This window comes from Hyperoodon ampullatus, assembly GCF_949752795.1.
Source record: "Hyperoodon ampullatus genome assembly, chromosome: 16".
NCBI classification, from domain to species: domain Eukaryota; kingdom Metazoa; phylum Chordata; class Mammalia; order Artiodactyla; family Ziphiidae; genus Hyperoodon; species Hyperoodon ampullatus.
Window position 1 is genome coordinate 14,998,141 of NC_136929.1, and position 15,863 is coordinate 15,014,003.

The following is a 15,863-nucleotide window of genomic DNA, read 5'->3' on the forward strand; positions in this document are numbered from 1 at the left end:
CAGATGTGTAGTTTGGATATATGTCACTGTCCTTTTAATTTTTAACAGGTGGCTAAACCCCTTGTTTAAAATTGGTCACAAACGCAGATTAGAAGAAGATGACATGTACTCAGTGCTTCCGGAAGATCGCTCCAAGCACCTTGGAGAAGAGCTGCAGGGGTAAGTGGCAGGCAGTGCGGGGAAGGGGAAGGGAGGGTGAGGGCTTCTACGTGTGGCTGGAGGTTTGCAGTGGGTTTTCCCTTCCTCTGGGTTCCTCTGCAGCCTCCCCGCCCACGGCATTGCACGCTCACCCGCCTCAGGCTGACCCTGGGCTTAGCCCACTTTGGAGGCCAGGGGGGACCCGTGTTTCCTGTGTTTCCTGTGCGTTTGTGGAAGGGGAGGGAGCCAGCAGCCAAGGCCCTGCACGCTGAGCTCTGTCCCCGGAGTTGGTGTCCCTGGAGCAGGCTGTCTGCCCTCTTGAGCTGCTCATGGTGCTGTGAATACAACAAAGCTTGGAAGTAACTTGTTTCCAAGACTGTGACTGTTCCCCTCAGGGCCTGTTTTTCTGGTCCTTCAGGGTCTGCACCGCTCATCTTTCAGGAGCCCTGCAAGCAGTCAACCAGCATTTATGGGACAGCCACAGAGTGCCCTGTAGGGAAGGCCTGTCTTCCACGCTGCCACCTCCCCTGTTGTACCTGTGGCAGGACTGTTCTTTACTGGGCTTTGTTTCTCATTGCAGGTACTGGGATCAAGAAGTTTTGAGAGCCGAGAAAGATACACGGGAGCCTTCTTTAACGAAAGCAATCATAAAGTGTTACTGGAAATCCTATTTAGTTTTGGGAATTTTTACGTTAATTGAGGTAAAAGCTGTTACGTACAGCGCATTGCTTTTCGGTGTATGTGGTTCAGCAATGAGATGGATGCGACGGGTGGGGAGAGGCCAGTCGTTTAAGGTCCGAGGATAAACCTTGTCTAGGAAACATGGAGCCCAGCAGTTGTACTTAGCTTTAGAATGGACAGGTCCTTAACAGGAGTAGACCTCCAGGGGCTTACTATTTTTCTTTTAGCTGACTAAAAACATAGTGTCGTGGAGGGATGGCACTGAAAAGGCAAGACGTATTATGTTAGGGTGTTCTTGGTGCTCAGTATAACTGTTGAAAGTGATCCTTGACCAAAAGAAAATCCTGCAACCTCAAAGAATATGTGCCGTGTGGTTTGGAGAAAGTGAGCTTGGACCTGAGCCCACAACAACATAAGACATTTTACAGGTGCTCAACAAATAATTGTTAATTTGACCAGGTCACATCTGATAAATGCTTTCCTAAGAAGGTATCTTCACCTTCCCCCTTCCAGCGGAACAGAACCCGTGGCCCTGCATCTGGGTTGGAGCTGCCCAGAGCTCGGAAGAGCACACCCTTCGCTGGGCTGGCCCTTTCCAGCGGGCCGGGCACTGAGTGCCAAAGCCCCCCCACGGGAAGGAGCTCCAGCTTCACCACAAATTCTGTGCACCACACGTTCTGGTTTCTGTCCCTGGCTGTGGGTGTGGATTGCTGGTTGAAAGCAGAGTCTTGGTAGCTGGCGTTTGCAGAGGGTGTAGGAGAGGGATGTGCAGGGGAAAACCTAAGGCAGAAATCTGTGAGGTCAGTGACCACCATGACCCAGAAGGTTCTGGGTTAAGATCCCCTAGTGAGACAGTTCTCCCTGGGGGGCACAGTGCCAGTCAGCCTCCCTATTCTGGTTGCAGCCTGCTGGAGGTCTGCTGCAAATCCACTTGGGTGGCTCGTGCTCTCTGTGGTGCCTTAGGGCTGCCGTAGGGACAGGGCCGGCCTGTGAGTGTGTGTGAGCAGGAGGGATAGAAGACGCAGCTGCTATGAAAGAGTTGTTTTAGGTGGAGACGGCGGCGAGTTGTCATAAATATGTTTTTATTGGGGGTGAGATGGGTCGGCTAGGTGGTTTGTAGGTGGGCGGCGTGGCTCCTTTTTTAAAGTTTTGTTGGAGTATAGTTTCTTTACAATGCTGTGTTATTTCTGCTGTACAGCAAAGTGAATCAGTTAATGTATACATATATCTCCTCTTTTTTAGATTTCCTTCCCGTTTAGGTAGAGTTCCCTGTGCTGTACAGTAGGTTCTCATTAGTTATCTCTTTTTTGCATAGTAGTGTGTATATGTCGGTCCCTATTTATCCTGCCTCCCTCCGCCCCCTCCACCACCCCCCAATTCCCTCCTTGGCGTCCATAAGTTTGTTCTGTACATTGTGTCTCTATTTCTGCTTTGCAAGTAAGTTCATCTGTACCATTTTTCTAGATTCCACATATACGCAATATGATATTTGTTTTTCTCTTTCTGACTTACTTCACTCTGTGTGACAGTCTCTTGATCTCTCCACGTCTCTGCAAATGGCACAATTTCGTTCCTTTCTATGGCTGAGTAATATTCCATTGTCTATATATGCCACATCTTCTTTACCCATTCATCTGTCGACGGACACTTAGGTTGCTTCTATGTCCTGGCTATTGTGAATAGTGCTGCAATGAACATTGGGGTGCATGTATCTTTTGTAATTATGGTTTTCTGCGGGTATATGCCCAGGAGTGGGATTGCTGGGTCACATGGTAGCTCTATTTTTAGTTTTTTTTCTTTTTTTGCGGTACACGGGCCTCTCACTGTTGTGGCCTCTCCCATTGCGGAGCACAGGCTCCAGACGCGCAGGCTCAGTGGCCATGGCTCATGGGCCCAGCCGCTCCGTGGCATGTGGGATCTTCCCAGACCAGGGCACGAACCTATGTCTCCTGCCTCGGCAGGCGGACTCTCAACCACTGCACCACCAGGGAAGCCCTATTTTTAGTTTTTTGAGGAACCTCCATACTGTTCTCCATAGTGACTGTACCAATGTACATTCCCACCAACAGTACAAGAGGGTTCCCTTTCTCCACACCCTCTCCAGCATTTATTGTTTATAGGTTTTTTGATGATGGCTTTTCTGACTGGTGTGAGGTGATAAATCTCACTGTAGTTTTGACTTGTATTTCTGTAATAATTAGTGATGTTGAGCATTTAAAAATGTGTTTGTGGGCCATCTGTATGTCTTTTTTGGAGGAATGTTTATTTAGGTCTTCCACCCATTTTTTCACTGTGTGGCTCTTGTTTAAAAGGCTTTGTTGTCCTGAAGGGCACTGCGGGCAGTGGGCAGCTGGGTAGGTGAAGTCTGCCCCACACAACTGGAGAAACCAGAGAATTCTGTCACCTCACAGGTGACTGGATGGTCCTGGGAGATTGAGTTCTTATTGATGACAAAGGTGGCTTGGCCATTGTGCCAGAGGGTGGGGACATCATATGGGGCTGTGTTCCATCTTTGAGAGAGCACTGACCACCTAGATAACTGCCGTGGCCTGTGCAGGGCAGGGTGGAGATGCAAACCCATGCAATTTCCTCGGGTTGGAGAGGGTGCGGGAGCCCCTCAGTCTGTTCCAGCCCTTCTTTGACCTGTGTACAGCTGTCCCAATGATGGTGTTTCCGCATAGTCACAGTGAGTCTCTGTTTGAAATACAGACGGCAAGCTGGTGCGGACTGTGTGTGTGTAGGATTTCCTGACCTCACAGAGCAAGCGCTCATGAATTCTGCTTGTCTGGAAACCTTGGGGCTTCGGGGTGTGCCTGCAGCTCATGCCAGGTGCCTGGTTTGGGGTGAGCAGAGATGAGCGGCCTGAGGGTTTAGTGTTGGATCGTATCCTGAAGCAGGTCTTTCTCGGCTGTCCCTGGTTCTCTAGTTTCTCTTTGGTACCAGATGCTGAAGAAGGTGAAGGCATGCGGGTCTCAAAGCGTGGCCCATGTGGCTGGGTTTGAACCGAGCTGCAGGTTTTTCATGCTGGTCCTGCACTGTTGGTTCCTTGGGTGGGGTCACTAAACTTTAGATGGATCCCATCCTAATATGAGCTCCAGGTCTTTGCTGTGGCAGCTTATGGGAGAAGCAGACACAGAGCGAGAGGCCACAGGAACTGGGGTTCTTCCTGAGAGGGAATCGGCCGCACTGGGGTGCTGGGAGATTTGATTCCAAAGTTGTCCAGCCACGGTAATACTTCCTACTAGGGGTCCAGGAAAACCAGGCCTGGGGGCTGCATAAGGTGCAGCTGGTAGAGCAGTGGCCCCCTCTTTCAGGAGGTTGGTTGTTGGGCCGTCATGGCAGAAAAGGGGGGGAAGTAGAGGGCCTGGCAAACGTGCGGGCTCATCTCAGCAGTAGTACTAGGAGTACTCGTAGCAGTAACAGGGGCTCCTACTCAGTAGCACTGGTGCTGGTGACTGCAGTACTATTACTGTGGTAATAAAAATATTAAGTTCTTGAAAAATACTATGTATCAGAACTGCTGTAAGCACTTTATATGTGATATTAGTATTATCTCTTTGGCTGAGTCAACAAAGTCATAGGTATTATGTTACCCCCATTTTATTTTATTTTATTTTTTATTTTTTTATTTTTATTTTTTTTTGCGATACGCGGGCCTCTCACTGTTGTGGCCTCTCCCGTTGCAGAGCACACGCTCCGGACGTGCAGGCTCAGCAGCCACGGCTCACGGGCCCAGCCGCTCCGCGGCATGTGGGATCTTCCCGGACCGGGGCATGAACCCGTGCCCCCTGCATTGGCAGACGGACTCTCAACCACTGCGCCACCAGGGAAGCCCCTGTTACCCCCATTTTAGAGAAGGAGATACTGAGTGCTCAGGAGTTACACAGTGTGCCTGTGGTCACACGAAGCATAGAGGACGGACTGAGGTTCCATCTCGGACGCTCTGACTTACGAGAATGTCCGTCTCAATGACGGAGCTTGTCCAGGGTCAGGAGGGCTTGTCTTGAGAGCTTTGTTTTCGTGGTCTCAGGCACATGCATCCTGAACTTGGTTTAAGGATAATAAATAGGATGCTAAGGACTTCCTGGAGCAGGAAGCCAGACGGGAACGTAAATGAGGGCAGAGTCAAGGTGACCACGTCTCCCGGGTGAAGAAGTTACTAGGGCTTTGACACTGGCCGCAGTGTCATGCTGTATTTACATGGACCAGGAGAGGCCCTTTAGGAAACCACCTTCCACTCGTTACCGGCTGTAAGTGGATGAGGTTGTGACTGTTCCGGTGACTCAAGTTGTAAACATCAATCCACACTCTTACGAAACCATTCCAGATGGGCTCCCTGAGATGGACCAGGGGGAAGGTAGTAGGTCTTGGATGGTGGCTGTGGTGGGACATTGATAACCTGGGCACAGGTGGAATCTTCTGTGGTTTTTTTTTTTGTTTTTTTTTTGCGGTACGCGGGCCTCTCACTGTTGTGGCCTCTCCCGTTGTGGAGCACAGGCTCCAGACGCGCAGGCTCAGGGGCCATGGCTCACGGGCCCAGCCGCTCTGCGGCATATGGGATCTTCCCGGACCGGGGCACGAACCCGCGTCCCCTGCATCGACAGGCAGACTCTCAACCACTGCGCCACCAGGGAAGCCCTTCCGTGTTGTTTTTTAGTAAGAGTGCCCAGTTGCTTGCTGAGAGCTCGCTGAGAACTTGCATCCCTGGGAATATGGGGTTGCATTTGCTCAGCGAGAATGAGAATCCCAGGTCAGTTACTGGGGTCTGGAGCAGTTCTCCTGTTCTGTTGTCTGAATACACTTTCCCACACACAGGTGTGCCCCGGGCCTGAGGTCTTAGGGTGATAGCTGGGCAGGACCAGCTGGACTGGTTAGGATAAGAAGTGGTAGAACTCATGGTGGTTTACAGTAGGAAACTAGACAGTGGTCTCTGTTCCCTAGGTGAGTGTTGTGACTGGCGTACGGTGCTCATTCTAAATTTGTGTCCTTAGGATGATACCTTGCAGAACTCTTAGTTCTGATGCAGTGGAGTTCAGGGAGTTGAGGGCCATTAAAGCTCAAGGAGAAGTAAACATCGAATATTATTGGCAGTCAAAAGAAGCCTGAAATCCAACACACATAATCCTGTTTTCCTAGACTTGCCTTTTGACATACTGCTGTTTTGGCGAAGTTAAAAATCATTCCTTATGACAAACCTAATAAGGATCTGTTACATTTTAAAACTAATTTTCAGGTGCTGTTTTGGGTTCTCAGTGATTAAAACTACTGAGTTAGATGCAATAAATGTTAGTTAAATAATTGATATTATGAAGCAGCTTCCCATTTTGTGATCATCTATGCTGCTTGCTGGTCTTTGTATTTTATTTTATTTAAAAAAATATTTATTTATGTATGTATTTGGTTGTGGCAGGTGGGCTCCTTAGTTGTGGCATGCGAACTCTTCCCCCCCTAGCCCAACAAATTTATTTATTTATTTATTTATTTTTGGCTGCATTGGGTCTTCATTGCTGCATGTGGGCTTTCTCTAGTTGTGGAGAGCGGGGGCCTCTCATTGTCATGGCTTTTCTTACGGAGCACAGCCTTTAGGTGCTTGGGCTTCAGTAGTTGTGGCACATGGACTCAGTAGTTGTGGCTCGCGGGCTGTAGAGCGCAGGCTCAGTAGTTGTGGAGACACGGGCTGAGTTGCTCCGCGGCCTGTGGGGATCTTCCCAGGCCAGGGCTTGAACCCGCGTCCCCTGCACTGGCAGGTGGATTCTTAACCACTGGCATGCAAACTCTTTTTTGGGGCATGCATGTGGGATCTAGTTCCGTGACCAGAGATCGAACCTGGGCCCCCTGCATGGGGAATGCAGAGTCTTAACCACTGCGCCACCAGGGAAGTCCCTGGTTTTCATATTTTAGATAGTGGAAGATGTATACTCAGTACTCCGTCCAGGATTCTCTAAAACGCAGATGTTTCCTTTGTGACCTCCAGCCCTCTTTTAATTCCTCTGGTGCACAGAATGCCTCATGGATCATCCGTGATTCCCGTGGAGTGTGCTGTGACCACCCACAGTGCAGGTGGGGCCTCCCTGGCCCTACTGACAGCACCAGTGGGAAGAGGCAGGTGATTCCAGTCCAGGGCGAGGCTTTCGGGATTAGGACTTTGAAGTATGAAAACCTCTGTCTCTGATAATTGAGGAGTGATCATAATGCTTGGAGAAACAAGTACCAGACTGATGTTGAACATGGATCGCTTGCAGGCCACCCCTAACTAGAACAGAACAACCAGTGAGTTCCCAGCACGCCTGGCTCCTGTGTGTACCTTCACGGGGACCGCAGGTAGGGAGGACAGGTCTCTGCCTGCCCAGCGCCCTCAGGTTGGAGAGGAGGAGCCTGAAGCCTCTGCCTGGGCCAGAGACACAGAGGCTGCCTCCCCAGGTCATCAGGGGCCTTCTCCCTGAGAGATGAGGTCTCTGCCTGCTTGCTGGTGTATAAGTGGGGTGACCTCAAAGAGCAAGTGTGGGTTCGCCCAGTCCCTTCCCCTGAGAGGGGAGGAGTGGCCTGGGGGGTTATGTATGCTTCCCGGGACCCTTAGAAATGGCCCCCACCTTACCCTTAGAAAGGCCTCCTTAGGCCTTTTTCTGAGGCCACTTTTGCTGATTGTCTCTGGTCCAGGTGGAGCCTGTAGGAAGGTACATGTTTGTTTAAACTTACTTTGGAACTCATCTGATGGATTGGAAGCAAGCAGAATCCTCTGGTTCCCTGAGAGCTGTACTGGCCTTTGCATTTATTTCCCAACACTTTCTTCCACGTGTCTCTCACTTCCACTCAACCCAGAAGACTTGAGGAGTGGCTACTGGTGGTAAAGATACTGTGGGCCCTGAGCAACCACTGAGGGCCACACAGCAAGGGAGAGGTAGAGGGAGCATTGAGCAAAGGATATGGGGGACCTGCAGAGCAGACCCGCTGTGTGCACCCTGCTGCTTCTTGAGTGTATACATTAGCCATTAGATATCAGTAATACCCATAGTGATGACCTTGAGTTATAAATGAGGGTGATGCTTTTCAATCCATTTTCTTTCCTTTTTTTTTTAAACATATGTAAGTTTTTATTATAACAATTAAAAGTTTTTTAAAAATTGGAGCATGATTGACTTACAATATTATATTAGTTTCAGGTATACAACGTAGTGATTAAATATTTCTATACATTACGGAATGATCACCCCCATAAGTCTAGTTACCCTCTGTCACCATAGAAAGTTTTCCAATATTATTGACTATATTTCCTGTGCTCTACGTTACGTTCTCTTGCCTTATTTATATTATAACTGTAAGACTGTACCTTTTAATCTCCTTCACCTATTTCACTCATCCCCCCACCCTTCTCAACCCGTCGTTTTTTAAGAAGTCAGGCAAGTAGGTGACTCATTTTGACAAGACTGCATTTATAATGGTTCAAAATTTAAAAATCTGCTTAGAACCGAAACTTTTTATTACTTTCCAGAAAAGTTGGCTTTTGTGAATGACTCCTCAAGAGTGCTTGTTCTGCTATGATCGCCTGTAAGAAGCAATGAGTTTTCCAAGCCCTTTGTGAAACCAGCCTCTGCCATTCAGAATAGAAGAGGTCTCTTCCCAGAACTTCTGGATAATAAAGTGATCATAGCTTACACTTGTTTTTACGCTGGTCTCAGAGCACTTTGAGCTGTTTGTTGTATTGCATTTAGCTGTCCCAGGATTCCTCTGAGGTCGACAAGGCAAGTATTTCCACAGACAAGGCCCTGGAGTGCAGGAGGGCACATGACGGGCTTAGGGGGTCACGTGACTGGCAGGTGGCAGCCCTGGGTTCTGAAACGCAGCGTTCTGATTCCTAGGCCAGTGTTCTTTGCATTCTGTCCTGAGGCTTCCTCTCCTGCCACAGCTTCCAGTGCAGGCTCGCAGAGCCAAGACTTTATGAGAACAACTTTTTTTTTCTGATAACAGCTCTGTGCTCCTCTTTCAGCTGCTTCCTGCAGTGTGGTTTTTTGGTTTTTTGGGTTTTTTCCCCCTGGCTGAAGATTTTAAAGAACATTACAAAAACAGAAAAACAGAATAGTGTTGAAAGATAGCAGAATGCACCACCCTAGAATATGACTTTCTGGAGTAAAGATTATTTTGAGCTGACTTTTTTTTGAGAAATAGACACAGGGACATTTACATTGATAACTCCATTTGTAAGGGCTTCTCCTTCTCTGTACCTGGAAGAGAAGGTTGGCTCTAAAGCACAAAAGAGTCTTGTCAATGAAGATTGGGTTTGCATAAGGAATCCAACTCTACCTTTCTTAACTTGTCTACTCTGCTTTTCCTAGTAACCTCTCATAAGGCTCCCCCCTCCCCCCGTTTAGCTGGAACTTCAGGACTTGTGTTCATATACGTTTTTCTTGGACGTACGGTATGTCTCATGGAATTCTGATTAAAACCCTTTGTGGTACTTGTAAGTCACTCAGAGCAGGTCTGTAGGCCCTCCAGACTCAGATGCCATGATGATGCAGGAGAGGAAGATAGCAGATGTTTACATGAGGTTAGTTTCTGCATCCAGAATCTTCCAGGGAGAGGGAATTTAAGGCTCCATCCCTAATCTGTTGAACCTAAACCAGTTCCTGGAGGCTGGGCCTCAGGCCTCTGAGTGCTCTTAACTCCTCGAGGTGATGCAGTCACGATGAAGACCACTGTGGAACAGAGGAGTGAAGACGGATGTAGAATCCTGACGGTTATTATTTCTCCAGACCCACTGCTTTTCCTCCTTAGCCTCTGTATCTTTCTCAACTCTAACTTTGTCATTTCTTCCCCAGTTTCTAAAAATTAACTGCCTATTCATTTTCCCACAAGCTCACTCATTTGTTTCTTTGTGTGTTAGATGGTTTCTATTTCCTGTATTATTTTTTTCCCCTCATGACTCAGAGATGACGGAGTTGGGCAAGAAATATTTAAAGTACATGGGGGAGGGACTTCCCTGCTGGTCCAGTGGTTAAGACTCCGTGCCCCCAGTGCGGGGGGCCCGGGTTCGATCCCTGGTCAGGGAACTAGATCCCTCATGCCACAGCTAAGACCCAGTGCAGCCGAATAAAATAAATAAATAAATAAATAAATAAGCAAGTAAATAAATAAGGAAAGAAAGAAAGAAAGAAAGAAAAAGAAAGGAAGGAAGGAAGAAAGAGAAAGAAAGAACATGGGGAAACATGGAGGAGAAACTGTACCTACTGGGGAAGTTCTACCATCAGACTGTATAAGAAATACCCCTAAGAAGTAAGAGGTGGGGTTAAATGTGACGTGCTTCCAGGAGGCTGAATTCGAAGGACTCCACCCAGAAATATTTGCCTGAGAGGCTCTTGTGAACCATGGGGCTTTGTCGTATTATATTGGGTTGTTTTAAAAATCCTTTATGGTTTTGCAGTTGTGAAGAATTCTTGTGAAGGAATAAGAAGTATATTCTCAGTTGGTTTGTGGAAAGAATATTCACTGGGTCATAAGTTGGTGCCAAAGATGAAGGGTTTATTGGAGCAATTTTTGACCTTGTTCCTGCTTATCCAGAAAGTTTTCATTTGGTTAGTTTCAGGTTTGATAATGAATATTTTTTCAGTTGTTTTATTTCTCACTATTTGAGGTTAGGCTCAGGAACAGACGGCAGTTTGGAAGCTTTGGGCCATGGACTGGCATTACTCTTTTTTTTTTTTTTTTAAAGATTGATTGATTGATTGATTGATTGATTTAATTCATTTAATTTTTTTGCTGCATCGGGTCTTAGTTGCGGCACGTGGGATCTTCGTTGTGGTGTATGGGCTTCTCTCTAGTTGTGGTGTACGGGTTTTCTCTAGTTGTGGAGCACAGGCTCCAGGGTGCGTGGGCTTTGTAGTCGTGGCGTGCGGGTTCCAGAGCACAAAGCCTCTAGTTGAGGTGCACGAGCTCAGTAGTTGTGGCACGTGGGCTTAGTTGCCCCACGGCATGTGGGATCTTTGTTCCCTGACCAGGGATTGAACCTGTGTCCCCTGCATTGTAAGGCGGATTCTTTACCACTGGACCACCAGGGAAGCCCCTGGCATTACTCCTTAATGAGACTGTTTGCTCAACTGAGTTGTTAAAGTCGGTCTCAGTGAAAAAATCATGACGCTTAGGCAGTAGTGACCTGCCTTTATTTTGTACTCTTTTTTGCTGAATTTGTTGCATCTGTCGGTATTCTCTTTGGTGGGTTTCCGACGTTAGGCTCAAACGGAGAATTGAGTAACAGGGAACAGTGATTCCCAAAGATAATTATAAGTTTTTGGAAAGTTTGGGACGGCAAGTGTTACCACTGGGCTTCTGGTGGGGAGCCCCAGGTTTGTAGGTTGCAGCACTGGGCTGCCCTTGGCCGTACGCGGGCTGGGACTGCCCGTGTGCACAGTTTGACCTTCTTGCTTCTCTGTGTAAGCCTCCAGATTTCCATCCCAGTAAATTCTAAACTGTGTTTTTCCATCTACTGTATGAGGGGCTCTTCCATGAGCTCTTAATGCCTCTAGGAGTGAATGAAGGGGCGTGCTGAAAATGTAACGGTGAGCCCTTGTGTCCTTGAGAACTGATTATCTTGTTCTGATCTGCTGACCTTACTCATCATGATTGTTCAACTAAACAGTGTTACCTTACTTGTCTGTAGTAGATGACACGTTCCGTGACCTCATGGAAGGCGAGGCGAGGCAGTTGGTGCAGCCTGTGAACACGTGTGTAGAGCAAGACCGGAGGGTTGGGGTTTGACGTCACACCGATTTGAGGGACGGGCACAGCTTTCTGTGAATATCCTGATTGGGTACTAGTTGGTTGAGCACAAAATGCATGTTAGTTTTGTTTCGCGTTTGGAGTTTTGGATTCTCCATCCCTTCCCCTTGTGTGTAGGTTCTTCAGCTTCAGACAGAAGAGAACTATCAAATTCAACCTGTCATTTGTTTATACCGTGTACATGTCAGTAAGGAGGGATGGCCTAAAAGGAAAGGCCGAGTTCCAGAAAGATTTCCAAACTTCTGGCACTTTGTCTTTTGAGAAGTCTGTGGAGGAAAGGATGTGGAGGGCGGAGGTGTTTACTTTTGGTGACTTGGATTTGTGTTGAGTGTTTGCTTTTCCTTGACAGGGGAGAAGGGTAACTTTGGAGGGGTGAGGAGAGGGAGGAAGTAGGTTACGGGGTGGAGCGGCCATTTGGCAGGGTGGGCAAGTGTTGCTGTTGTGCCTTTAGTTTTGGGAAAGAAAATGCCTTTCACTAAGTCTTTCTCAGGAGGTAAGCATCAATGCCTCCGAACTCATTGGTTTAGGATTTTAATTTTTGCCTTGGGGAACAGATGATTGGTAACATTTCTTCCACACCAGCAGCTGCAGTGTATGGCAGATGGAGAACCATGGATGACATCATTTTTTAGCTTGGCTTCTGTCCTGTTTAATTTTTGACTCCACGGAACATCCCAGCTTCTAGTGGGTGGAGAGATATTCACACAGCACCCCCTGGGGCTGAGAGCCTGCGAACCTCCCAAGCTTTGTTTCTTTGTGATGCTCCCGCAGAAGCTGGGCTCCATTCTCTTGATCTTTGGACATGTGGAGTTTGGGTTGGGAAAGAGTGAATGTGTTTATGCCAGTGTCTCATTTCATAAAGGCTCTTAAAACAGAAGATGATGGCAAGAGCATGTCTCCTCTACATGAACCATCTTGACTTTCTGCTGGGCTGGGACGTTGAGAGTACAGGGGGCCGGGGCAGGCTGCCAGCAGGGCTTGTTCATAGGGAAGCAGATTTCTTACCCTTCTTCAGCTTATCTTTGGCTAAGACTTACTTGGTAGTTTGCCAAATGCTTTCTAAAGCACCGGTTGTAATATTTATTGAGCATCCACAGTGTACGAAGCGCAATGTACTAAGGCTTTATTGTCTTTGTAAAATTTTTGCTTAAGGTTAAAACTGTTGTCTGCTTGTATTATAGAAGATAGTGGATATGTGGATTTTTCTTTTAGATTAACCATGAATGTTGCATTTTGTCAAAATGCCTTTTTAACAAGTAATAATAAAAGTAAAGCTTGTGTTACGGAAAACTGGTTTGGCGTGTATTTCTAATTAAGGCTTTTTTTCTTTCCTTTTAGGAAAGCACCAGAGTAGTTCAGCCCATAATTTTGGGGAAAATTATTGGTTATTTTGAAAACTACAATCCCACTGATTCTGCTGCTTTGTACGAAGCCTACGGCTACGCCGGAGTGCTGAGTGCCTGCACGCTCGTTTTGGCCATTCTGCACCACTTATACTTCTATCATGTGCAGTGTGCGGGGATGAGGTTAAGAGTAGCCATGTGCCATATGATTTACCGCAAGGTAAGTGTCATTCAGAACCAAAGTGTGTACCTTTCCTGAAGTATTTGGGAAACTGCTCTGTAAAGTAAAAATTTTATAACTAGTAAGAACTGTGAATCACTACATCGTACACGTGTAACTTATGTAATATTGCACATCAAGTATACTTCAGCAAAAAAGTAAGAAAAACACATTGTACCCGGGAAAAAAAAATTTTTTTTAATGACTGTACTCATTTACACCATACTACAGAGGCTTGCTATTTGCATCAAGCCAATTTTGTTGTTTAAGCAAACCTTACAAAAATATAATGAAGAGATTTCTGTTGACATCAGGTCAGGGCTGCTTTTGATAACTTTCATTCACAGTCCACTGCATCATATGCAGTAAATTTGTAATGAAGTCTATAAGCATCAGAGTTATCTAGTTGATTTTTACTGTTTTCATGCCTAAATCTCATAGTGGTATTTATGGAGACTCAGTTGTTGTTCATGAAAACCTTTATTAACACAGAGTTGTATTTAATAGTAAGCTTCAGTGATTGGATCTATAAAATTAAATCTAGGAGAAAAGAATGTATTTGAGAAAGGGAATGTTTGTATTTTTAAGTGACCTGTCTAATCATATTCATTATAATTATGTTAACTAAAGAAAAATGTAAATGGAGTCCATGCTACATATAGACTCACTCATTGTGTTGTAGAGTTGTGATTGTTCGTAACAGTATTAAAGAAAATAGGTGTTTGGGATAAAACTTGAAAATTTTCATTGTTTTTAGTAATTTTGGGGAAAATTCGTTACCGTTCATTCAAAGTCTTTTTCTTAATACATTTCCCTTTTTTCTTTAGTATGTATTATAGCAGTTTTAATAAGACCTGGTTTGATGTTTTCAGTGCTTTTGTATTGAGAAATGCCCATAGAATTATTCCATAGATTACCCTGGTCTTAACTAGTATAAAAGGAGTAAGGATTTCAGGTGTCTTTACAAAGGAATTGCCACAGATACACCAGTGTCAAGAGCTGAAGGGCTCTTCATAAACTTGATCCTAGATATCTCTTTTACCTATTTACTTTTTTAAGAATTTTCATTTGACTGTATTGTGTACTTGAAATTTACTGACATAGCAGATACACACACAAAGGACAAGTACATAATGGACATGTTAAGTGGTTTTACTACAGTAATTATTTCCCACTGTATATTTATATCAAAGCAACATGTTATACACCTTAAATGTATACAATTTTTATTAAAAAACAATTAAAATCGTCCTTGAAAGCCAAAACCAAACAATTTAAATTGAAAATTTTCACTTCTTTTACCTAGTTGCTACTTATTTCGACCTTCTGTTTCTTGGGAGTACTTTTCTTGGCAAAATGGAAGATGTGTCATCATCTTTTCTTGAGCAGAGTCTTGTGAACCCAGGGACCTGGCATCTCACTGTCTGTGTTTGGCTACAGCATCTGAGCCGGTTTCCTCCTGGGTGACATGGAAATGGCAGTGGTGCCCGTACACTCTAGTCAGGGGGTCTTCCTTGTCGTTCATCATCATCTTTGTTATTCCGTGGCACCTTCTACTATTTAGGAGATGGATACTCAGATTCCCACAAATTAGCTAGATGCTTGTCTTTCCAGATCATGCTTAGCTCCCATAAATAAATAGGAAATTTCACCAGAGGTGCACTGTGAAAACCTTCCATTAGGTCTGATGGTTCAGTCAAGCAGACCGCTCTTTGCTGCACAGGTGAGCCATTGTCCGTCCACCTGTTTTTCTTCCTCTTCCCACTAACACTTGGAAACGTTGCCATTGGGAAATCTGATATAATCTGGCACATTTGCTTAGATGAATGTAAACATGTCCCAAAGCCATTAATTTGCTGGCTCGATTAGGGTAAGAGAATTGTTCTTTACGAAGTCAGCTATTGTTGGGATTATACCATAGACGTGACCTGAAATTCCAGAAACGTGGGAAAGACCAGTTTCCTCATGCACAGCCTTACATCGAGGATCCTTTTCAGGAGAAGAAATATGACACTTCTTAGCAGGTTACAGGTGGGCTAGTTCCTTAGGGGAAAAGCTGGTGCTGCAGAGCAGCTCTGAAAAGACCCTCTGATCTTTGGGGTTTATGCTTACGCCTCCCCCGCCCCGCCACCCCGACCCCCTCCCCACCACTAATCCCTGGTCCTGGGGAGAAATCAGTTTGGGTGTTAGAAATGGAATGGTCGCTAAGTCACAGTTGTAACTTTGAATGATCTTGTGGGATGTATCATATATAAGAATGACTTGTCTTTTATCTACCTTTCAACTGCTTTGGTAAGATTACTTTTGATCACTGCTTTTTAAAAAAAATTGTAGTAAAATATACACAACATCAAATTGTCCATTTTAACTCTTTTTAAGTGCACTGTTTAGTGACATTAGGCACATTCACATTGTTGTGCAGCCATCATCGCTATTCGTCTCCAGGACTTTTTCATCTTCCCAAACCGAACCTCTGCACCCATTAAACACTAACTCCCCACCCGCTCTCCCCTCAGCCGTCACCATTCTACTTCTCTCTATGAATTTGACTGCTCTAGGTGCCTCACAGAAGTGGAATTATACAGTGTTCGTCATTTTGTGTCTGGCTTATGTCATGTAGCACAGTGTCTTCAAGGTTCATCCATGTTGTAGCAGGTGCCAGCATTTAATTCCTTTTTAAGGCTGAATAATACTCCATTATAGGTTTTGTGTAT

At 45.8% G+C, this 15,863-nt stretch overlaps 1 protein-coding gene across 3 annotated transcripts in view; it reads left to right on the forward strand.

Annotated features, from left to right (window-relative positions):
* LOC307065002 (ATP-binding cassette sub-family C member 4) overlaps positions 1–15,863 on the forward strand; it is a gene marked incomplete at both ends in the record, with an annotated part of 215,197 nt that overhangs the window by 43,533 nt on the left and 155,801 nt on the right. For 2 of the 3 annotated variants that reach the window (XM_079721739.1, XM_079721737.1), the window contains 3 exons: positions 49–159; positions 719–839; positions 12,925–13,149. In XM_079721739.1, the coding sequence (XP_079577865.1) occupies positions 49–159; positions 719–839; positions 12,925–13,149 (457 nt within the window). The remainder of the gene's footprint in view (positions 1–48; positions 160–718; positions 840–12,924; positions 13,150–15,863) is intronic. The other variant, XM_079721738.1, reaches the window with a different exon arrangement.